The 26,351-nt window shown below is 33.2% G+C and overlaps 2 protein-coding genes across 5 annotated transcripts in view; one reads left to right on the top strand and one right to left on the bottom strand.

Annotated features, from left to right (window-relative positions):
• Nucleotides 1-1,191: 1,191 nt before the first annotated feature.
• Nucleotides 1,192-17,997, bottom strand: LOC143085047 (solute carrier family 49 member 4-like). The gene is made up of 12 exons (XM_076261189.1): nt 17,631-17,997; nt 17,279-17,369; nt 12,234-12,397; nt 11,470-11,527; nt 7,427-7,482; nt 6,897-6,947; nt 5,586-5,715; nt 4,012-4,120; nt 3,331-3,398; nt 2,911-3,029; nt 2,283-2,465; nt 1,192-1,395 (listed from the first exon to the last, which is right to left on the bottom strand). The coding sequence occupies exons 1-12, from the start codon at nt 17,995-17,997 to the stop codon at nt 1,268-1,270; spliced, it is 1,524 nt and encodes a 507-aa protein (XP_076117304.1). The 3' UTR covers nt 1,192-1,267.
• Nucleotides 17,998-25,347: 7,350 nt separating this feature from the next.
• LOC143085045 (cytoplasmic FMR1-interacting protein-like) overlaps nt 25,348-26,351 on the top strand; it is a 53,752-nt gene continuing 52,748 nt past the window's right edge. For all 4 annotated transcript variants that reach the window (XM_076261187.1, XM_076261185.1, XM_076261186.1 and 1 more), the window contains exon 1: nt 25,348-25,477. The gene's annotated coding sequence lies outside the window, so the exon portion shown is untranslated. The remainder of the gene's footprint in view (nt 25,478-26,351) is intronic.

Below are 26,351 nucleotides of genomic sequence, written 5' to 3'. Positions count from 1 at the left end.
AATTCGAGCACCACTGATAAAAATTAAGCCTCTCCTGTAACAAAATATAAGACTCGTACGTTTTCAATAAATAATTCTATAAAAAGAATTTAAATGTTCATCATCATGCAAAAAGTTGTATATGGTGATTAGTGAAGGAAGAGATCTTTCAAAACAAATACTTTTTATGGAAAATGAAATTGATATGCCCAGAACTTATTTTCATTGTACATCTATAAATATGTGAAAATATATATTCAATAGACATAATATCACTGAACCTTCTGTCGCGCATGCCTCGGCTATTGGTAGGGTTACTTTTGCTACACAGTTTTGTTTCTATGTACTATTTTGTAGACTGTTTGTCTTTGTATCGTAGTTTTGTCTGGCTATCTTCCACTCATTGGTTTTAATTGCTCCTTTGGCCATTTTTTATTATTTCTACAAACTCCTCCCAAATCATTTGTAATTGCGATGGTCATTTTATTTCCTCACAATATCATAAGGTATTAGTTACAGACCGTGTCTTTTTTATGTAAACCAATAGTGTTGTTCTTGTCGTTGCATTTTTTACTTTATTTGTTTAAGGCACGGTCATAAGTGTTACGTTTGAGAGTTTTGCCTTGGTTCACTTGTCAAAGAAGCCTAGGTGTATCTTCAACTTGCAAAAATTCCATCCTCCTTTCTTTGTTGATGATTTATAACTAAATTCGACTTATCACTGGATATTCACAGATCTGAGCATTGCGATGACTGCCACTACACAGCAAAAGTTGCATACCCGTTTTTCATGCGTTAAACGGGCGTTTTACGTATGTTATAAAACGTACGTAAAACATGCGTTGCACTTTTTGCTGTGTAATGCATGGCACCGGCAATGTTTATCCTTCCAAAGACCATAATTAAAGTCTTGGTTATGAATATAATAAGTGCTGCTCAATTTCTAGATTTACTTTTATAAATGTTTTGTGTAATTTTGGGTTTGTTTTTTTTTGGAATGATAACTTGGTTTTCTGACCTTTTATTTTTATGTGTTTTGCCCCCTTTGTCTTCTTTACATCTGCCATATACATATATTGTACTTTCTGTTAACTAGTTAAAATGGCTGCTACCAACCATGCTATAAAGTTTTGTTTATTTCATTGTTAATAGCGGATCGTTTAAAATGTAGGTATATTTTTTATATTTTCTGATGGAATAATCAAGAAATAATTAAGGTCTAATTTTTTATTGTAATTCTGTAATACTAAAATTATGAATGAGTGGACAATGTTGATGAAGTGATAATTTAGTTTGAATCTACATTAATCTCAGTTTCGTCTATCTCAAGTCTGTTGTAATTTTCCTTAAGAAACACCAGGACAGGTATACAGGCTGCAATAGCTCCTAACAGGCACCAGTTCTCCCACTTTGTCCCTGTAAAAGATATTTAGTTACTTTGTTCTCATCATTCTTTTCGACAAGTTTAGGTAAGCTCAAAAATACAATTTGTCATTTTCTTCTGTTTCTTACATCAAAAATCTTCTGATTGCCAGTTACAATAATACTTTCCTGCCCATGTGCAGGTGAAGTACTCCTTTGAAATGCTTTGAGGTTTCTGAATGACCAGGAAAATACCCAGAATAAAATTAAAAAACATGACAACAAAACAAGTCCAAATTCATTTTTCATGCATTACAGTCATTGTATCCTAATGTCTTTCTAAGTGTTTTATGTATAAATTCCATGTAAATAAATCTGTTTGAATGTTTATGCTTATCCAGAATGTAATTTCTTTTAAATAAAGCAATCTGTGTAGATTTTAGTACATATAAAGGCATTATTGGTATCAGTTGGCTTCAAATTTTGTACGCCTGATGCGCATTCTTTTGGGGCAAAACTCTCTAGTGATGCTCGAATATAAAAGGTTAAATGTTAAATAAAAGAGGGAAGAAAGATACCAGAGGGACAGTCAAATTCATAAATCGAAAATAAACTGACAACGCCATGGCTAAAAATGAAAAAAGACAAACAGACAAACAATTATTATAGTACACATGACACAACATAGAAAACTAAAGAATAAATAACACGAACCCCACCAAAACATAGGGGTGATCTCAGGTATAAAGTACAAAGTGAAATTCCGAAAGTTTTTGCTAAGTACGCCTAAGGTTATATTTTCATGGGATAGGCATTTGTATGTTTTCTCAGTTTGACAGTGTGTACATGTGTTTTTCGGTCTTTTGATATACTTTCCTCACTAGCTAATAGATTTAAAAATTGTTATCATTTGAGAGTATCGGTAAATTTTAGGAACTTACCAATATGTGGCACCATCTGTACAACTAAGAATATTAAACCTCCTATGTTGTTAACTAACGTTAATACTAAATTGGTAACGCCCTCTGCTACAGGATTGGTAGCCTCGCAGGCCATCTCAAAATACAACGGAGACGTGGATCCAAGAAACATGGACAGCAGTATGATAGACATATACAACTGGACTGAAAATGAAATGATAAATATATTTGTTGGTGATCTTAGGTCGTATATAACACGCTTATTTTGTATATCCATAACAGCCGTCTGAATAATTGTTTTATATTGTCCGGCAAAATTTGTTCTCTTTCAGTCATTTTGCTGTTGCACAGTTATTGAATAACGAAATACAAAACGTGTACGTGTACTATGGTAACTGGATATGACCATATGCATTGTAAGGAACCTAAATTGAATGTTATCTTTCCTGGTACTACGTGTCCTACTGTCCACCTTTTCATGTTTGTTTTTCAAAAATAAATACTGGTTTTGATTATAGTGTATCTTCTTTTTGGATTACGCCTAGATTTATAGAAATGCTGTATTCTTGCTACAAATAGCATTAACAGTAAACTGATATCTTACTCGTCTATTTGGCTACATTTGATAAATACTTTTATTGTATGTTACCTGTAGATGAATGGATGGTTCCCAAAAGTAAGAAGGTAAACCATACTAGACTGCCACAACCACCAATATATAAGATAAGCAGGAATAGACGCATATGTTTGGCAAAGACGTCTGCAAATCTACAATATGCATTTAAAAAATGATCAATAAAAATGCATTACACAAAAATGTAAGCAGAAAAATAATTGGAATATGTCTTTTAAAGGTCAAGCCTTTGTTAATGACAAACACAATCTCTGTGACTTTATTCATAAAATAGAAAGAAAGACTCACCCGTCGAGATGCGATACTCTGTATATGCATCTTCGAGTAATATCAAATCAGTTAGTTTATATGAATTAAGTGAAGTAATATCAAATCAGTTAGTTTATATGAATTGAGTGAAATAATCAACTGAAACCGAGTATATAATAGACGTACTTAGCTACAGCCAGTGTTATAATGCATCCTGCTACTAATGAATAAAATCCTAGCCATCCTGCTTCATCCTAAAAATAATAATATAATTCAATTATTAAAATAACTTGGCATTTTTAAAATAATGCTCAGAAGAAAACTTTTGTCTATTCATAAAAAAAAAATATCAGTAAAAATTTAAGCTCGACAATATCAACCAACGAAACGAAAGGAAAACAACTGGCGTTTTTTTGAAATCACTTACAATGTCCCTGATTTAATATGCATAATCAGATTCATCTCATAGATTTGTTTTTGTGCGGCTGTTTTGGTATATTGGTCAAGTAAAGACCATTATACAATCCATCATGGAAACAGATTATTTTGTTAAACTATTAGAATTAATATTTTGAACATTTGGAATCTAAAAGGAATCTTGTGTCCTATAATTTTACCGATTTCATTAAATTTTTATCGTTCTTGATAGCATATTAGTTTCCTAGATTAATTTGATGCATGATATGGAAACATTTATACCATGAAACATAATTATAATATTTCTATTTGCTCAAATTTTTATCAACAGAAATTTCTATACAATGCACCTTTGTGACATCGTAGCAATTTCGCCTGCACTAAATCCAGGGGTATAGCACTCGGCCAAAGACGCTACAGAAAACTACACTCCTCGTCTAGTTCATATACCTCAGATATCCCATGAGGCTTCAGTATGACATCAAGGACACTCTGCCAGCAGTTATAAACTCCTAATGACACCCCATACGTAAGACAGATCATCCAAAATTTAACGTTTCTGTTATAATAATAAAAAAAAATTAAAAGAAGAGACTATAGAAATTTTCATTTATTTAATCTCATTTATCTGTTTATCTTTTTTTTAGCTGGTGAGTGTTTTGAAGAGGCGCGTTTATTTATTTTTAATCCTGGTACACCTATGATGAGTTTTTTTTTTAATTTCTGTGTTTCTTTCAGCAGATAGCCTAATGCAAATTGAGCGAAAACCAGTGCAAGAAGTATAGCATTTTCACGGCATAAGGATGATCTTTTGTGTACCATACTGTGGTGACTGAAATTGTTGTTGTGGTGTGATATGTTTTATGCGGTCAATATAAGTTTTGAGCTATTTCTGAATATGCAGATGTATTTATTTACAGTAGAAATGATAGCTTCCGGTTAGTTTTTACCATTTATCCTTACCTTACAACTTTATTTGATCACTCAGACACAATACATAACAAGAGGAATACAATATTTACATGTATACAAACAATACAACACAATGGTGGGTATAACCAAGGAATACAATATTTACATGTATACAAACAATACAACACAATGGTGGGTATAACCAAGGAATACACATAAAAAAATACATTTTTAAACAATCATTTTACAAAATGTTCTTAAGTTTACTAATAAAAAAGAAACTTAAAGTTTTCATTTTTCATAACAATGATGAAAATATAAGGTTTCTATGAAAAATATTATGGTATTTGGGTTCAATGATGAATATAAATCCAGAAAAGTGCTAGCTACGGACACTTAGATTGTATATTTACGTATATGTTGGACAAACTCAACAATTGATGGCTTGACGAATTATGTAAAGAGCTTTTATTTCAAATTTTTCCGAATATTTCGTTTTTACTGCGATTCAACTTCGTATTTGATTTGGCCTTCTGATTCAGTCCAATAAAGACAAACACTGACCTGGCGTACAAAATCATATGTTTAGGTCAATGACACTGCTGGTGGACGTTTCATCTGCAAGGATATCACTATCCTAGTTGATTTGACATATCTTTAGTTCGTTAATTTTCTATTTATTTACTGTTTATAAAGTGTGGAATTATTCGAAATATTTAATTATTCAATCCCTAGGCATATATAGCTTTAGTCGTATTATGCACAACCTGTTGTTTTTAATGCTCTCCAACTTCGTATTTTATAAGAGTGCAGCTAATGTATCTAAAGTAAACATAACGCGCGACAGGCGTACCAAATTATGTGTATGGTAGCTTTGATGAGTTTGTATTTAAAAAAAATGACAACAGTAATATACCGCTGTTCGAAAGTCATAACTCGATCGAGAGAAAACAAATCTGGGTAACACACTAAAAACATAAAAAAAAGTATCAAAGTCATAAACAGTGAGAAGAATGCCTATGTTGGCACAATTTTGACATCGAAAACTACAGTTACAGTTAAAATGGTATTTTTATTTCATTAGTAATCAAAATACATTGTATAAGTGTTACCTCATTAATTGCTTTACCCCTTCTTTAAAATCTACCCTCTCTACAGAAGCTGATACAGTTGGGGGTAGCTTGGGTTTATCTGGGAAATATATAATCACAAACACCAACGCCAACACGGACATGCCACATTCTGTTGGACACAATGGTCATTTGATTAAAATCAACTTAAACAACAGTATGATTCAAATCAACAAGAAAATAATAAAAAAAAACTGTTGGTATTGTATGTTAGAAATACTAAAAATGAACAATATGTGTTGAACACTGTACACAATTTACAAAATGATTAGAGTACAAGGTTTTCGATAATCGTTCTGACTAGCATCGATCAAATATCGACGAGGTCAGCTAAAAAAGAGAACTTGAATTAAGTTTAACGAAAGGGATTAATGCATTACGAACAAATCTACGCTCATGATACTCTCATTTGAAACCTTTCGTCGAAATTAAGGATTATCAGTGCTCTTCACTTACTTTCTTTGTCTGGCCTTTTTATTTGTATTAATTCGAGTGTCACTGAGCGAAACGCGCATCTTGCGTACAAAATTTTAAGCCTGATATATATATATATATATATATATATATATATATATATATACAACTCGTCTAAACATCAACCCAACAATGTTAGATCTGTAAATTTGCTTTCGCAAATTTTTGGTTCTTCCCTCGCCGGGATTCAAATATATATACATATGATGATTTGATATAACAATTGTAAGTCTGATATCTTTGATGATTTGATATAACAATTTTAAGCTTGATATCTATGATAATTTGATAGGAAGTCATCGCTTCTGGATATCATATAAAATGAGTAATAGTAGACACTGGTTTTTTTTAATGACTTTACCCAAGAAGATAAAACCACAATTTTACATAACGTTACAAAAACATTGGACGGAGTCAAATAAAAAGAAAACAGATCGAACAGACTACTCTACGAGACAGATCTATGTTATGGCTGAAACATCATCACAAAATCAACTTATTTAATAACTTAAAGTTAAGTGACTATGTTGATCAAATCTTCGCTAATGAAGGATAATACAGATAGATATAGTTGATCATAGTTAGGTCTGATCATATGTTGACTCAAAAATGATGATAAAGACTATAGTTGAAAATCAAAAGAAAGTATTTCCATGTAGCTTCCGTATTAAAGTTCGTTCTGAATGGTAAACGGTCGTCATCTTTTTACCCGTTTTTTTTTAAACTGCCGTAGTCACAATTCTGCGAAAGTTCGAACGCGTATTTTTCAATGTTTTCAAATAAATTGCAAGAGAATAGCAATATATATCATTTACTCACCCCAATACATAAGTTTCATTATTTCTTGTCGCTCATGAAGTATTCTTGATCCTGAAGAGCAAAACTGACTTTAGCAGATTATCCTGTCAGGCTACTTTATACAGAGTTGTCCTAAATTGCTTCAAATATCACAGTAAAATACATTTTTAGACAAAATATTAGCAGGGGACTAAACCATAAACTAACAGACAAACTATGTATTAAAGAAAGATAAACCTCAACAAATGTGTATGAACGAACTAAATTTATGAAATTACAATATTTTGAACACATTATATTTAAAAAGTTCATTGTTTGTGTCTAATGTCATTCTTCGTGTGATAATTATAACTAACCATTCGTGATGCTTACATTTATCATGTGATAATTATAACTAACCATTCGTGATAATTATAACTAACCATTCGTGATGCTTACATTTATCATGTGATAAATATAACTAACCATTCGTGATGCTTACATTTATCATGTGATAATTATAACTAACCATTCGTGATGCTTACATTTATCATGTGATAATTATAACTAACCATTCGTGATGCTTACGTTGAAAAAAGATCTGTTATGCTTGATACTCATGATATTACTGAAAGGTAAAATAAAAACATTTCATACGACAATCGAGCAGAAAAGATAGATGCATTGTGGGATAGCTTATAAAATGAGACTCCGTCCCATGCAAAGATTAAAAATAAATCGGACCAAAACAAATGGGATCAGTGGTGGATCTAGAAATTTTCATAAGTGGGGGGCCACTGATTGCCTAAGAGGACGCCCGCTCCGGTAATGCTGCAGTGATTCCCTTTATAAGGAACCAGAAAAGGAGGCGGGCCAAAAAAATAATTTCTTAAATAATGAGTAGGGAAATTATGAGTAGAAACAGATACACATGTTAACAATATTGTGCTGATAGGACGGTGCCCATGTCCATGTCAATCCAAATTAAACCCCAAAAATAATTGAGATGAAATTGAGATTAAAAATTGAAAAACGAAGTGCATAAGTATATCATGTGAGTACGATTCTGTGAAAATATCACTAATGCAAACACAACTAGATTTGTAATTGCTAGCAATAACGGATGGCACCCTTCCCCCATTGCCAGGCGAGTGGCAGCCATTTTGAAAATTGCAAAGTCAAAGAGCGCTTCTACACATGTTTATTGAGATTATTGTAAAATTTCATCACGTTTGGAGCATTTTGAAATTTTGGAAATTTTTTACCATTTCCAAAATTCCAAAGGCAGGTGCCACTTTGGGACATGCCATGTTACATATCTATAAAGTTTCATTGGGATTGATGCTGTATTCTTCAAGAAAATGTAGCTTTTATGTGTTTTCCCATATGGTCAATGTTAAACTTTCGCCCTGTTTCCATGACAATGGTGGCCAATTTGGGACCTCTTGATATTGCATGCACATCTAGGCATATCAGGTAACACTTCCACAAAGTTTCATCCACTTGGGTCTTATAATGAAGAATTTTGAATTTTGAATATTTTTCACATTTTTGCAGTTTCCATGGAAACGGCAGCCATCTTGAACCATTCCATGATGCCTGCAACTCTTCACCTAAGGGTCCTTAATATAAAGGAGTTCCATCAACTTTGGTCCAATGGATTTCCATAAAACTCCTGGACAAAATGTGTGGAAGAAAAATGATAAAAATAACTAGATTTGCCATTGCAAGCAATAGCGGATGGCACCCTTCCCCCATTGCCAGGCAAGCGGCAGCCATTTTGAAAATTCCAAAATCATAGAGTGCATCTACTCATGTCAATTGTCAATTTTGTAAAGTTTCATTAAGTTTGGAGAACTTTGAAATTTTTGAAATTTTTGCTGTTCCCATGGTAACGGCGGCCATTTTGAATATTCCAAAGTGAAACCCCCGCTGCAATTTTTTCCCTCCATTATCATATATACCATCATATACCATTTAATGTCTCTAGAATACATTTAACATTGATGTTCTGGAATGTTCTGTGAAAATTCAAAGTTTTGACCTTTTTGCATTGTTTCCATGGTATCTACAGATATTTTGGAAATTCCAACGCCAAATTCCACATCTTCCAATGTTGCTCATCGTAACTGTGAAGTTTCATAAAGTTTGGAGCATTTTGATATTTTTGAAATTTTTGGTTTAGTTTCCATGGCAACATAGTAGGTCCAATGAGTGCCAAAATCATCCAACACCTGTATATAGTGGGCACCTTCATTGTATTAAAATATGATGATTCTGAGTTTAAGCATATTCAAACAGTTCACCAAAACAAAAAACAGAATTTTTTTACATTTGTTTCGTTTCCATGGCAACGGCAGCCATCTTGATGGTGCCATACCCCACTGCACTATAGAATGTGGTGGTCTACATTATGGTATAGTTCCATCAATATTGTTCAAGCCAATTCCGAGAAATAGAATGGACAAAAAAGTGTGGAAGAATAAATATAACTAGAATTGCCATTGCAAGCAATAGCGGATGTCACCCTTCCCCCCATTGCCACTAAGCGGCAGCCATTTCAAAAACTTTTAAGAGTGAATGCACATATTTGCATGGCAATACATCTTTCTGTAAATTTTCAGTACATTCAGAGCATTTTAGAAAATTTCACATTTTTGCTGTTTCCATGGCAACGGCAGCCATTTTGAAAGTTTTAAAGTCAAAAGTCTCATCTTTTCTTGCCAGTTAACAATAATATCAAGTTTCATAAAGTTCAAAGCATTTTATAAATGTTTGACTTTTTTGCAGTTTCCATGGAAACGGTGGCCATTTTGGAAATTCCATCTTCAAAAGTCCCATCCAGACTTGCCAGTCTACAAACATATTAAGTTTCATCAATTTTGGAGCATTTTGAAATTTTTGAAAATTTTGACATTTGTGATGGTTCCTATGGCAACAGAGACCATTCCGAAAATTTAATGGCATATACCACATTGGTACATTGGAGGGACCATACAATCAAAGTTTCGTTAAATTTGACCTACCATTTTAAGAAAGTAAATGCCACTTTAAGGTTTTTGACCTGTTTTGCATTGTTTCCATGGTAACGGCAGACATTTTCAAAATTCCAACGCCAAATTCCACATCTTACAATGTTGCTCATCGTTACTGTCAAGTTTTATAAAATTTGGAGCATTTCCATATTTTGGAAATTTTTGGTGTAGTATCCATGGCAACATAGCAGTTCCAATGATTGCCAAAATCATCCCAAAGCAGTATATAGTGGGCACCTACATTGTATTAAAATCTAAAGATTTTAAGGTTAAGCATTCTCAAACAATTCACCTAACTCCAAAATTATATTTTTTCACTGTTTTTTCGTTTCCATGGTGATGGCAGCCATTTTTTAGTTCCAAAGTAGCACTGCAACTGGTAAGTCAGGGTTCCTTGTTATAGTGCACTATCATTCAGATTGGTTCCTTTGGCTCTGAGAAAACTGCCGGACAAAATTAGGTGGAAGAAAAATAATAATAATAGAGGAAAAGCAATATGTCACCCGACATTGTCGATCGGGTGACATAATAATAATATGAAAAAAAGAAACGAACAATAACAATATGTCACCCCAACTCCGTTGAGGGTGCCATAATAATAACTAGATTTGCCATTGCAAGCAATAGCGGATGGCACCCTTTCCCCATTGCCAGGCCAGCGGCAACCTTTTAGAAAATTTTTGCTGTTTCCATGGCAACGACGGCCATTTTGAAAATTCGAAACTCAAAAGTTAAGTTAACATAAGCCAGGCAAAATTTGTTATAAGTTTCATTAAACATTTTGAAGTTTTTCATAATTTTGCTGTTCCCATGGTAACGGCGGCCATTTTGAACATTCCAAAGTCAAACCCCCGCTGCAATTTTTTACCTCCATAATCATATATACCATTTAATGTCGCTAGAGTAGATTTAACATTGATGTTCTGGAATGTTCTGTGAAAATTCAAAGTTTTCACCTTTTTGCATTGTTTCAATGGTAACTACAGATATTTTGGAAATTCCAACGCCAAATGCCACATCTTCCAATGTTGCTCATCGCTACTGTGAAGTTTCATGAAGTTTGGAGCATTTTGATATTTTTGAAATCTTTGATGTAGTTTCCATGGCAACTTAGTAGGTCCAATGAGTGCCAAAATCAACCAACACCTGTATATAGTGGGCACCTACATTGTATTAAAATATGATGATTCTGAGTGTAAGCATATTCAAACAGTTCACCAAAACAAAAAACAGAAATTTTTCACATTTGTTTCGTTTCCATGGCAACGGCAGCCATCTTGATGATGCCATACCTCACTGCACTATAGAATGTGGTGGTCAACATTATGGTATAGTTCCATCAATATTGTTTAAGCCAATTCTGAGAAATAGTATGGACAAAAAAGTGTGGAAGAATAAATATAAAAATAATAAGACAAAAAGAAACGAACAATAACAATATGTCACCCCAACTCCGTTGAGGGTGCCATAAGAAAAAAAAAAAAGAAACGTAGAATAACAATACGTCACCCCAACTCCGTTGAGGGTGCCATAATTATATGGCCAGAGATAATGTTAGATATATTATGAAGTAGATTTACCTTGAATTATTAGCTGTAGCATTACCAGTGTCTTGTTTGTCAGGCACAAAGTATGGTCCTATGAATAAACATATATTACCAATAAAATACCAAACATTATTGATCATTATTTTAAGATAAAATATAGGTTGTTTATGTTTCTTCGAATAAGCGTTTACTAGTGTAGTTTGTCAGAATTATTTCAATTCACTTTTGATTCTGGAGAGGTTACATAATGTTTTATATTACAAAGCATAATTTTGAAGCAGTATCGTCTTCGCGATACATAAAGATAGAGCTTTATCTATAAACTATCATGTATATATGCATGGTTTATGTTGAAAAATCCACACAGGTTCTTTCTTTACGCCGTAACACCGCGTAACTGGATTGTTAAATACCAATTGGTTCGTTTGGCTTAGTCCTTACTCTTCTATATTGTGTTTTGTGTACTATTCTTTGTGTTCTCGTCGTTTTTCGTGTAATTTTTTTCATGGCCTTGTCAGTTTGTTTTCAACTTATGATAGCAATAAGAAAATGTGGTATGAGTGCCAATGAGACAACTTTCCATCCAAGTAACAATGTATAAAAAGAAAACAATCATAAGTCAAAGTACGTCCTTCAATAACCTTGGTTCACTCCGAACAGCAAGTACCTCTATTCCGCTTTGCTTTTGTTTTGTCTAATGACATGTCTGCTTACCTATGATAAACGATATTCCGACTCCAAGACTGTTTAATATGGAGCTGATGGCTGTTGTATTGTCTAATGACATGTCTGCTTACCTATGATAAACGATATTCCGACTCCAAGACTGTTTAATATGGAGCTGATAGCTGTCGCTGTTGTTCGTTCGTTTACAGGAAACCAGCGAGCAGAGAGTGCAGGTGGGACTCCCATGGCAACGGGACCAGCTAAACCATTCAGTAGCTGTCCAATGTTGACTGTCCTTAAACCAGAAAAATTTGCGATATTCTATTAAATTGTTACCGACAGTAATTTTTCTTAAATTCCGATAAGTTTTCTCTAGCTTCCTGATTCTAACAAATGGAATAAAACAAATAGATATAGGAAGATGTGGTGTGAGTGCCAATGAGACAACTCTCCATCCAAAATTACTAGTGTAAAACCATTCAAACGGGAAAACCAACGGTCTAATCTATATTAAATTAAAAAAAAAAACGAGAAACACGTATAAATTACATAAACAAACGACAACTACTGTACATCAGATTCCTGACTTAGGACAGGTGCAAACATTTGCAGCGGGATTAAACGTTTTAATGGATCCAAACGTTATCCCTTTTTCTGAAACAATAGCATAACATCACAACATAGACAAACTCACGGTAAAATATCAATTGGCAGGCTTAACTCAATCAAAAAACGTACATTAATACACTATAAACGAATAAATTTGATCTGCGATATCTGAATGCAAATGCACAGTTAAAAAAATATTAGGGACAAATATTCAACGCCAAAAAGCAAACAAACAAGTCCAAACAAAGCCATGACAAGTCACCACTGCGAAATAATTAACCCTTCGAAAATATTCACTTTAGAAAAAAAAACCGTTTTAAAAAAATACAAGTAAATCTTGAAGTTTATACAAATGTAGTAAGAAGAAGTGAAACTTAGAATATATTCCAAATAATCAAAGCTGGTATATAGACAAGATCCATATAAATATAAAATAACAAAAAAGCATTATAAACAGTATCAACAGGTCGAATTAACAAGAAAATACGATTTGAGAGTACTCGCAGTTACTGACAGCTAGTTAAAAGCCAAAAACAATTAATAATAAAAAAAATCATGCATCAGAGACTAAAATCAACTAAAACACATCCCAGGGATTTAGTATTTTAACGTCATGAACAGTCAGAGAAGACATGACTTGTGCAATGCCAAAAATAAATGTATCGACAAGTAGTAGGATACTGAGGAGCGACTTCTATAGAGATAAAAATTAACGTGTCTGTGTCTCTATACATCCCGCCTCAAAAGAAGATACAATTTAGTTATGTTTTAATTTGCTAATGACAAAATCGATATTAGTGTCAATGTAAACTATATTCAGAGATCTAATTACTTATAAGTTTGTTTAAAGGTTCGATGAGTTTACACGGATCACATAGTGATTTCCTCGCTTTAAGGTAGCACAATACAAATATTTGTCATCCCCAATCAGACATCTTTAAACTGATGTAATTCCACTCTTTAAATTTTATAAATGAGGTACCAAAAGAAAGAAGAAGGATTAATCCGGCGTTTTACGTTTCCGCAAATTGGCATTACTTTTCCGGAAAAAAAGTTTACGTTTCCGGAAAAAAAAGTTTACGTTTCCGCAAATAAATATCTCAATTTTCCGGAAAAAAGTAACTATTCCGGAAAAAATAAATGATTACTTTTCCGCAAATAATTTAGAAAAACCTGTTGATTGAAAGCCATAATATAAAATAAATAATTATTAAGTTAAAGGTCATCAAAAAATGCAAGTAAAATTCATCATTTAAATCTATGAAAACGTAATATGTTCAAAAGTCAGCACAAATCAGAAATATCTTGATATGAGTTCATAAGTCAGTTCTGGCAGAATATTTGTAGCCAACACGCCGTATAAAGTCCACAGTAGTACATTCATCGTTTACAAGTTTTGTATTTTGTTCAAGAAGGAAGTCCATCTTCTCTTTTCACATTTCCAAACGGGTGCTTTTACAGTTAGAGTTCTCATCTTCATGTAAGATGTTGTTTGCAGTTTCAATAACACATTGATTAAAACAAAAATGTTAGGATGGCTAGCGTAAAACTGCTCGTTCAAGTGGGCAAGAAAAGACTCGACACTATATTTGTGTTTTCGTAACAGCAGTATGCATTACACATTCAAAGTCATTTTTAAGAACTACCTCGGGCTGGAGAGTTATTCTTCGGGTAGTGCACACATCAATAAGTTGATCCAACAGTGATATCGGGTCAGTGACTGTATATGACATAGAAATATACAGTCAACGCATTTTGACTGCTCAAATTGAACGAGTGCAGTATAAATTCAAATATTTATAATTTACCAGGTAAATTTCCGGAAAAGTAATAAATACAAATTGCGGAAACGTATACTTTAAATTTGCGGAAACGTAGCATTGGGACTTTGAAAAATTAGCGGAAATGCAATACGCCCGATTAATCTTTCAAATTGTGATAATTTCATTATGACATAATTATTACATAATTGTTATGTAATTAGTTGCCATATTGTAATGTCCATACTTAAGGTGGTATGGGAGTCTAAAATAAAAATAATAGAATTTGTTCATACTTTGCCAAAACGTTGTATCTATTGATACATGTTGAAAAATATAATATAAATGATAGGTCACCGCGCATTTTCTCAAGCTACAGGACGGGACAAAATGACACATTTTGTATGGATTATACAGGAAAAAACACCATTTTGTGATTAGAAACTAAACAAAATGATAGAATTGTTAAATACTTCAGGAAAAGATAGCTTTCAGACACTGCTTTGAGAATATCAAAAGAAAAGATAGGGTCACCGTACGTTTTTTCCGGCTAAAATACAAAATAGGAAAATTCCTTACAGAATCCTTCAGAAAATGCACTTTTTTTTAGAGTGATCTCCCCTTAAAATGCCAATTTAAAAAAAAAACAAAAAAAAAAACAAACCAAAATAATTAACATTTGCAAAAATATCAATATTTAGAAGTTATATTCTTATAAATTGGTACTTTTAAATGAAAATGTACATTAAACATCTGCATTCCTACATCAAATTTTGCTAACTTGATGGGAAATCTGGACCTTTGATTCTCTGTTTTTTACAATCCAAGATTGAGGAAGACACCCATACCACCTTAAATGAATTTAGCTTCTTTATTATTCATAGCATCCCAAAATATTTTATAGATTCTTGCACAACACAGTTTGACCTCCAAAACTGTGTCTCTTGGTATTATGCTACCTTAAGTACAATATTACCATAAAATTTAGGATGTGAAATACCATTTTTAATAAGTTTTCTACAGGTATAGCCAAATTTACTAATCAAATTTTTATATCTATGAAAGAATTCAGTAAAAGTTTTAAGTAATTTATGGTATCGAAATCCCTGACACAGCAATTTCCCAGTGATGCATTGATTACGTTCGTTAAATTCTATGACATCCGAACACACACGGACAAACCGAACGAGTTGGGATATATAAATACCGTCTGATGGAGCCAAAGGCACATCGCCGTCTAAAAAAGGAAAATTAACAACAGGAAATGAAAAATCGTCTCTTTTGTCGTAAATTTTAGTATGAAGTTTCCGGTTTGAAATTGAAATGTCTAAATCTAGAAAAGGACAACTGCTGCTGTTTATGTTATATTTAGTTAAAGTAAGTTCTTTTGGGTAAATTTCTGAAGTATATTTAGAGAACTCTGGATTATTCAACGAAAAAATATCACCCAGATAACGGTAGGTATTTTTGAATGTATCAACCAAATATAACAATGATTGGTCTTTACTGAGTTTGGTCATAAACTGGGATTCATAACAATATAGAAATAAATCTGCTATTAAAGGGGCACAGTTGGTGCCCATAGGAATACATACTACCTGACGATACACTTTATCGCCGAAACGTACATAAACGTTATCTAGCAGAAAATTTAAAGCTTCAATCATATCCTCACATTTCCAGTAAGTGTATCTAGCATACTTTCCTTTTTCGTTACAGAAAAAGGCTTTAAACGAGTTACAGCAAATAAAATTACAATGAGATTTTTCGAAAGACCATTTTATCAAATACAAAAACTGTGTCTTTATAAGATTGTGTGGAAGTGTAGTGTACAGAGTAGAAAAATCATAACTGTCAACAGAATTGTAAAGACCATTTAAAGCATTTATTTTATCTAAAACCTCTAAAGAATTTTTTACACTCCAAAAATAATTAATACCATTATTTTCATAAGCTTTATACAAAAGTTAATAACCAGTTATTTGATAGTAGTAAGGGAGGTAGTTAGAAGCACTGATAGATTAGTAGTAGAACACTTACTCTCTGGAAAGAAACGACATGTTTACTTCTATGTCAACTCGGACTTCTCTTGAACTGAATTTCAATGTGCGTATTGTTATGCGTTTACTTTTCTACATTGGCTAGAGGTATAGGAGGAGGATTGAGATCTCATAAACATGTTTAACCCCGCCGCAATTTTGCGCCTGTCCCAAGTCAGGAGCCTCTGGCCTTTGTTAGTCTTGTATGATTTTTAATTTTAGTTTCTTGTGTATAATTCGGAGTTTAGTATGACGTCCATTATCACTGTACTAGTATACATATTTTTAAGGGTCCAGCTGAAGGACGACTACGGGTGCGGGAGTTTCTCGATACATTGGAGACCCGTTGGTGGCCTTCGGCTGTTGTCTGCTCTATGGTCGGGTTGTTGTCGCTTTGACACATTCCCCATTTCCTTTCTCAATTTTATTCCAGTGTATTTGTTTCACTCCATATTGACTTTATATGTTACTCAAGTGATATAACAAAATATAATATGCACCACGAATATAATGCTACAATGAATTTTTGATTGGTTTCATTAAAAGCCTAATTTTAAAACACCAGAAAACTTGAATATGAAAATAAAACTTGTGTTTACATACAAAATTCCAAAAAACAAAACTAAAGTACGAAATATGAAAATATGATACAAACAACGACAGAATAAAATGATATAAAATTATATTAAACAACTGTTAGTTCATTGTGTACGACACTTATGTCCGATCTAAACTATGTGCTAATAAGCACAAATAAATTGTTTTTACCATTTGATATAATCTGGATTATCAGTAATACATCGTACGCCAGCTCCAGTGGCTACCATTACTGCTGCTATCAATGTAGCAGATCTTAGCCCTGTAACAGATCAATATCTAACAAAATTATGAATACTAGTACTGTATTAATAATTACATCATGTAATATGAGTTTTCTGGGTTGACCTCTTTTATTTTCAATTATAGTTCCATTGTATATTACATGTTCTACAGTTTTAAGCAACTTCTCTTTCGATACTCTCTAAAATAGTTATCAAACTTATATCTTTGCGTCAAAATTTACTACTGATAAAGAGCCAATGGGTAAAACACCTTTCGTGTAAAAAAAAACAGTAAGTACCTTTCGTGTCAATAAGCCAGGCGAATGGAAAAGTCGCAATCAAATAGGCAATAGGTCCCCAGTTAGCATACAAGGCTATATCACCATCGGTCCAGTCAAAAGCTTCTTCGCTAGACGCCGCAATGGGTCCCCATGTGTTCCACAGTCCTCCTTGCATCATAGCAACGAAAGAGAATACCAACAAAACATACCAGCGTCGTTTGTAAACTTTTGTCTCCTGTGTCATTGCTTTTGTTTTGTTGACAACAGTGACATCTGGTGTTCCATCGTCATTGACAACAACAGATACCTCTTGATGAGCATACACCGAATCATACACGGTTTGATTTTCATCGTGCTGGACTAAAGACTCTTTCTGGATGTCCATTATGCTACTAATAAAAAGCAAGATATAAAAAAAAACAAAAAGGTACCAAATTTCAATTACTATTTAGAACAGATTATTCTGTAAAAAGGGCGCATATCGGTGAAACAGCAATTGCCAATCTTTTTGAACGGTTTCAAGAGTCTGGGATCGATCATATGTTCAATATTTCAAAAATCTTCTAAAAAAGTTGGTCTTTAATCGCCATTTATAACGGTTTAACTTTAGGACTATTATTGACGACAATAAGAAACATATTAGAACACATGTTAAAAACAAAACTCAGTTATTGGACTTACCCTTCGACTGTTTGGAAGAAAACTGCCGGCAGTGTGAATCAATATAATGACAAATAATTAATGATATCATTGATCAGTGTCTAATACCTGATACTATCATTATAACTAGAGGCTCAAAGGAGCCTGTGTCGCTCGCATGATATTTTTATTTACAAGTGATGCATGAAATAACTCCTTATGAGGTCAATTGACCATTTTGATCATATAGACTTAATTTGTAGATTTTACTTTGCTGAAAATTATTGCTTTTTACAGTTAATCTCTATCTATAATAATATTCAAAATAATAACCAAAAACATCAAAATTTCCTTAAAATAACTAATTCAGGGGCAGCAACCTAAAAACAATTTGTCTGATTTGTCTGAAAATTTAAGGAAAAATATGTCTTAGTTTGATGAACATTTTATCTATGTCAAATTTGCTATAAATGATTTAGATTCAGAGACATAAGCTAAAAACTGCATCTTACCCCTATGGTCTATTTTTAGCTATGTCGGCCATGTTGGTCGGCTGATTGGGTTCATCGGACACATTTTTTAAACAAGATACCCTAATAATGATTGTGACCAACTCAGACCAAGTTTGGCTAAATGTGTCTTAGTATTTTCAGAGGTGAAGATTTTTGTAAGATTACAAAAAATTACAAAAAATTGTTAAAAATTATCTATAAAGGACAATAACTCCTTAAGGGGTCAATTGACTATTTTCGTCATGTTGACTTAATTTTAGATCTTACTTTGCTGAACATTATTGCTGTTGCAGTTTATCACTATCTATGATAGTATTTAAGATATTAACCAAAAACAGCAAAATTTCGTTAAAAAAACCGGTTCAGGGGCACCAACCCAACAACAAGTTGTCCAATTTGTGTGAAATTTCAGGACAGATAGATCTTGACCGGCTAAACAATTTTACTCCTCGTCGGATTTGCTCTAATAAGTTTGGTTTAAGAGATATAAGCCAAAATTAACATTATACTACTATGTTTATTTTTAGCCATGGCGGCCATTTTGTTTGTTTAGTTTTGTCTGGTCATTCGGACACATATTTCAAACAAGATACCCCAATGATGATTGTGGCCAAGTTTGGTTAAATTTGGTAAAGTAGTTTCAGAGTAGAAGATTTTGTAAAAGTTAACAGACGATGACGGACGATGGACTACGGACGCCAAGTGATGAGAAAAGTTCACTTGGCCCTTGGGCCATGTGAGCTAAAAAATAATGTAAAAACTGTCTGTGATTATTCTGTCGATGTGAATGCATGCGTGTTGAAGCAAATCTGTGGGAAATCTTTTGGTTCAAATGTCTGATTTTACCGATTGTTTAATCCCTATTCCCGATAGTTATATTTTAATTCAATATGGTGTCCAATAGCAGGAGACGTCTGATAACGTTGCATACAGAGTTGCTCCTTTTAGGGTTGATGTAATTCCATCAGAATTTGTTTTTTACTTTGATTTGTTTAATTTCTTCTGAATCGATTTACAAGATTAGTAAACTATTGTAGCCTATACAACACCACGCCCGTACCGCCAAACTTAGTTTGACTTGGGAGCATTAAGGAAGAAAATGGACTATTCCGGCTACTCGCGGATTGGGTTCTTTGGATTGTTAGGCTTTAGTATCCGATATGTTACCCATATTGTTATCAACGGATATGCTTAACGAATCCGCGATACGGACTTGACCACACAAATGAATCTTCATCCATGAAATAAGGCAAATTCGGGGTCAGGTGAATCCTGTCTGACGGACATGTAGTTTATCCAACTATTTTACATTTCATTTTTTGAAAATATTAATACTTTGAAAAGCTTAAACCTATTGAGGATGTTGACCTATATAGCTTTTCTCAATACCAATAACAAATATTAGTTATGATATAATTGAAGAATAATTTGAACGTCTTCGTAGCATCAGATCTTTCACGATCCTTTTCACGATCTTCAAAATGCGGTACGTGATCTAGCTTTCAAGGGACGATCCGAAAAAAACATTTTTTGTGTAAATAGTTCTTTATTTACAAAGTTTCAGATTATGTTTATACAAAGTAACTATGAGAACCATTTGATTAATTCAAATAGAATGCCCTTGTTCATATTAAAGTAGTTTTTCTAGTCGAATTTGTGAAAAAATAATGTTTGTTTACATTTTTTATGTCATTGAAATGTCGAGAAGCAATCTGCCTTTTGTTGTTTTGTAATAACTATGTACTTTTAAAACTGGATATTTTCACATACTGATCATAATGTTGAACCATTTTGACAGACAGTTTTATTTTGTCGTAAATTTGTCTGTGTAATGAATTAAATTAGAATATGTATTGACCTTTCATATGTCTTCTCGATTAAATGTCTTTCACGATCCGTTACCAGAATTTCACGATCGTCTCTCAATACTTGACCGCCGTTAGATATTCTTTCACGGTCATTTCTCTCGTTAAACCGAATGACACCCGTGTTACTAGTTACAAATACATTTTATTATTTTACTGATTGGATATTTTGAAGATGCTGAGATTAATAGTATAAAGATTTGAAGGGCAAAACGATATTATACAAAATGTAATATAAATGCATAACAATGATATTACAACATTACCTTTAGAAAAGTTGATCAAGTTAACTCATTTTGTTTTGTGAAATGGTCGGTTGTTTTGGTCAAATTGTATACTATATCCTTTGACGATAATATATTGACATATACATTTATGATTGATATTACCATTTGGATGATAATTAAGATATTATCAGATAGTGTAGATAGTACATTTGTTTGCCACCGTGTTAAACTATGTCAACAAATACTTATATTATTATTATTTTATTCGTCTTACTATATTATTAGTTACACAGTGTGCAATTGTCCTAATACGAGAATTTATCGGGTCAATATAAAATTCATATCGGGTGAGGCGAAGCATACGTATTTGACCTATAAAAGATATTAATATATTCTGCATTGCATGCGTATTTTTATCAAGGGTTCTGTATCCTTTTCGATATTCTTTAAAGTCGTTTGATTTTAGCTCACTCACTATTGAGTGCCAGAGGAGTGAGCTAATGAGCTTACGAACTTTTGGCCAGTTCAAATTTATTATCTTTACCTGATGTTTTTCAGAAAATTGTACCTGCAGTTCATGTAAATATTTTTAAGTCCTTGCTGTCTCATGACTTTACTTTGAAGCCTGCGAAAAAAATGTAACAAATGATTTCGTAGGAAAATATTTCATAATGACGGATATTTTGCATTTGCTGTAACTATGTATGAATACATATATGTGCTGTCTGTCTGTATCTTTGTGTTGTATATATGTATCTGATCATCAGATCAGTGTTATTACATGTAACTTTCAATTGTTATCTAATATCAGTCGGTTAAAAAGCTGTAACTTAAGGAACTTGTGTTCCTTGTTATTATGTATATATTATGGCATTACTGCAACCAGAGACATATTATTAGTTACATAGTGTGCTAGTGACCTAATACGGTATATATGGGGTCAGTAAATTAAAAATGTGGTGAGAGCGAAGCTCGAATCACCATATGGAATTTATTGACCCCATGACAAGTCTATAAATATAGCTGCTACATATTTATTCTGTTCTAAAGCCTTTTCCAATATTCATTTTGTTTTAATAAAGCGGTTCGGCATCCGTATCCTTTTCGAAAAGCTGACAGAAAATTTGTGGAAAAATGAATTAAATATTCCACAAGTTTATTTTCTATTGACCTCTCAATTTTTTTTTTTTTGAAATCATGGGCAATCAACCAGAGACATATTATTAGTTACATAGTGTGCTAGTGACCTAATAAGGTCTTTAGTTTCAAGAGTGTAGAGGTATTACTTGTGCTTCTTTCTATTTATCTGTGAAAACAGCTGATTCAAATGATTTATTTAGTAGTTTAGAAATTGGATTGAATGATTTAGATTCAGATAATTTTAGAATTTTTGAAGAGGGATTCCATCTTTTCCTGTTGCCTTTTTGTTAATTTTATTGATTTTTTTTTAAAACTCAGAAATTTACTGCAACTTTGGAAAACTATTTGTTTCTCATTAGAATGAGTAAAGAAATAATTGAAGTATTAATTAAAATATTGAAAACAACACGTTATTAATTTCTTGCGTCCGAAGCGCTTTTCTGGATATACCTTCATCAGGAACGCTCAAAGCCAAACATTTGAAATCCGAAGATGTATAAGTACCGAAACCGTTGAAGAGCTGTATGTCAAAAATACCTAAAATATATAGCCAAATTCATCTAAAGCCAACTTTGCCTGAGGGAGTTGAAACCTTAGTTTCTAAATAATTTATAAATTTATAAACGGACAAATTTTAGTAAAGTTTGTTATATCATGTCAGTACCGAAATACTGACTACTGAGCTGATGATACCCTCGGGGACTGATAGTCCACCAGCAGAGGTATCGACCCAGTGATGTAAAATATTGAAAACAACACGTTATTAATTTCTTGCGTCCGAAGCGCTTTTCTGGATATACCTTCATCAGGAACGCTCAAAGCCAAACATTTGAAATCCGAAGATGTATAAGTACCGAAACCGTTGAAGAGCTGTATGTCAAAAATACCTAAAATATATAGCCAAATTCATCTAAAGCCAACTTTGCCTGAGGGAGTTGAAACCTTAGTTTCTAAATAATTTATAAATTTATAAACGGACAAATTTTAGTAAAGTTTGTTATATCATGTCAGTACCGAAATACTGACTACTGAGCTGATGATACCCTCGGGGACTGATAGTCCACCAGCAGAGGTATCGACCCAGTGATGTAAAATATTGAAAACAACACGTTATTAATTTCTTGCGTCCGAAGCGCTTTTCTGGATATACCTTCATCAGGAACGCTCAAAGCCAAACATTTGAAATCCGAAGATGTATAAGTACCGAAACCGTTGAAGAGCTGTATGTCAAAAATACCTAAAATATATAGCCAAATTCATCTAAAGCCAACTTTGCCTGAGGGAGTTGAAACCTTAGTTTCTAAATAATTTATAAATTTATAAACGGACAAATTTTAGTAAAGTTTGTTATATCATGTCAGTACCGAAATACTGACTACTGAGCTGATGATACCCTCGGGGACTGATAGTCCACCAGCAGAGGTATCGACCCAGTGATGTAAAATATTGAAAACAACACGTTATTAATTTCTTGCGTCCGAAGCGCTTTTCTGGATATACCTTCATCAGGAACGCTCAAAGCCAAACATTTGAAATCCGAAGATGTATAAGTACCGAAACCGTTGAAGAGCTGTATGTCAAAAATACCTAAAATATATAGCCAAATTCATCTAAAGCCAACTTTGCCTGAGGGAGTTGAAACCTTAGTTTCTAAATAATTTATAAATTTATAAACGGACAAATTTTAGTAAAGTTTGTTATATCATGTCAGTACCGAAATACTGACTACTGAGCTGATGATACCCTCGGGGACTGATAGTCCACCAGCAGAGGTATCGACCCAGTGATGTAAAATATTGAAAACAACACGTTATTAATTTCTTGCGTCCGAAGCGCTTTTCTGGATATACCTTCATCAGGAACGCTCAAAGCCAAACATTTGAAATCCGAAGATGTATAAGTACCGAAACCGTTGAAGAGCTGTATGTCAAAAATACCTAAAATATATAGCCAAATTCATCTAAAGCCAACTTTGCCTGAGGGAGTTGAAACCTTAGTTTCTAAATAATTTATAAATTTATAAACGGACAAATTTTAGTAAAGTTTGTTATATCATGTCAGTACCGAAATACTGACTACTGAGCTGATGATACCCTCGGGGACTGATAGTCCACCAGCAGAGGTATCGACCCAGTGATGTAAAATATTGAAAACAACACGTTATTAATTTCTTGCGTCCGAAGCGCTTTTCTGGATATACCTTCATCAGGAACGCTCAAAGCCAAACATTTGAAATCCGAAGATGTATAAGTACCGAAACCGTTGAAGAGCTGTATGTCAAAAATACCTAAAATATATAGCCAAATTCATCTAAAGCCAACTTTGCCTGAGGGAGTTGAAACCTTAGTTTCTAAATAATTTATAAATTTATAAACGGACAAATTTTAGTAAAGTTTGTTATATCATGTCAGTACCGAAATACTGACTACTGAGCTGATGATACCCTTGGGGACTGATAGTCCACCAGCAGAGGTATCGACCCAGTGATGTAAAATATTGAAAACAACACGTTATTAATTTCTTGCGTCCGAAGCGCTTTTCTGGATATACCTTCATCAGGAACGCTCAAAGCCAAACATTTGAAATCCGAAGATGTATAAGTACCGAAACCGTTGAAGAGCTGTATGTCAAAAATACCTAAAATATATAGCCAAATTCATCTAAAGCCAACTTTGCCTGAGGGAGTTGAAACCTTAGTTTCTAAATAATTTATAAATTTATAAACGGACAAGTTTTAGTAAAGTTTGTTATATCATGTCAGTACCGAAATACTGACTACTGAGCTGATGATACCCTCGGGGACTAATAGTCCACCAGCAGAGGTATCGACCCAGTGATGTAAAATATTGAAAACAACACGTTATTAATTTCTTGCGTCCGAAGCGCTTTTCTGGATATACCTTCATCAGGAACGCTCAAAGCCAAACATTTGAAATCCGAAGATGTATAAGTACCGAAACCGTTGAAGAGCTGTATGTCAAAAATACCTGAAATATATAGCCAAATTCATCTAAAGCCAACTTTGCCTGAGGGAGTTGAAACCTTAGTTTCTAAATAATTTATAAATTTATAAACGGACAAATTTTAGTAAAGTTTGTTATATCATGTCAGTACCGAAATACTGACTACTGAGCTGATGATACCCTCGGGGACTGATAGTCCACCAGCAGAGGTATCGACCCAGTGATGTAAAATATTAAGTTATGATCAAATTATTAATGTTATTTTTACAGCGCCATCTCATTTGCATTAGTACAGATACGGTAATCGTTGCTCTTCGGAATATGGTGAGGAAATTAGTTTTTCAATAGGAAATAAACTGACTACCTTTTGATCAAATCTCAGAGAAGATCAGTGCATAGCCGCAGGTAACCAGTCAGTTGATTTTGTTCACAGCGCCCCCTATGGTCAAGTAAATCCGGAAGTTATCAAAAATGATAAAAAATGAAAACTGACATTTCCTTATTATGTGAAGTTTAAAGGTAATTAATCGGATGAACGACATAAGCAAAACAGGGACACGTAAAACATTATTTATATAGATTGTGCACTTGCAGTCAAGTCGACATTTTGCATTCAAAAAGTAGTATCAAATATCAATCCTGTCGAACTCTAACTCTTCCTCTTTATAAGGAAGAGTGATATTTTTCTTTTGAGGAAGAATACATTTTCGGGTAGGCTCACTGAAAGTAACCGTTAGTAGGTCAATGCAAGGTAGGTACCAGTTCTATGAGATCCAGATTAATTCTCAGATAGAATTTTTATTGTCTTATTTTGGACGCCCTTATTTTTGGGTCTCACTAAATTAGCGACAAGGTTGCATCGGTACCTCGAATGACCGAATAACACTGTTATTATCCGAATAACACTTGGAATGACCGAATAACACTTCAAATTTTAATATTAACACATGTTAGTATATTTTAAACATTGATTATTAAATACTTTTTTATAATAAGTGTATTTTATAACTTAAAAATGATTAAAAGAAAGCAGGTAAGTTAATAAAGTCATTAAAGATCATTATAAAAAAAGGTTTTGAAAAGTTAACAAATTCATCAAAGCAATGCAATTACTCCAATCACCAATTACTTGTTAGCACCCTAAAAGAAACAACAGGACAGACTGGCGATTCCCAAACTGTATATACCCTTTTGCTTCTATGAAACTACAATGTACATGTACAGTTAAACTGCTTTATGTTTATATTTGAAGGAACCGGACCAAAATATTGACTTTTCAGAAGATCAATTCATCGATACCTCGAATGACCGAATAACACTGTTAATATCCGAATAACACTTGTAATGACCGAATATATATAACACTTGGAATTTAAAACTTAGCAAATATTGG

The sequence above is a fragment of the Mytilus galloprovincialis genome, chromosome 8 (assembly GCF_965363235.1).
Source record: "Mytilus galloprovincialis chromosome 8, xbMytGall1.hap1.1, whole genome shotgun sequence".
Lineage (NCBI taxonomy): Eukaryota > Metazoa > Mollusca > Bivalvia > Mytilida > Mytilidae > Mytilus > Mytilus galloprovincialis.
Note: the sequence above shows the minus strand (reverse complement) of the source record. Positions and strands in the feature narration are given on the sequence as shown.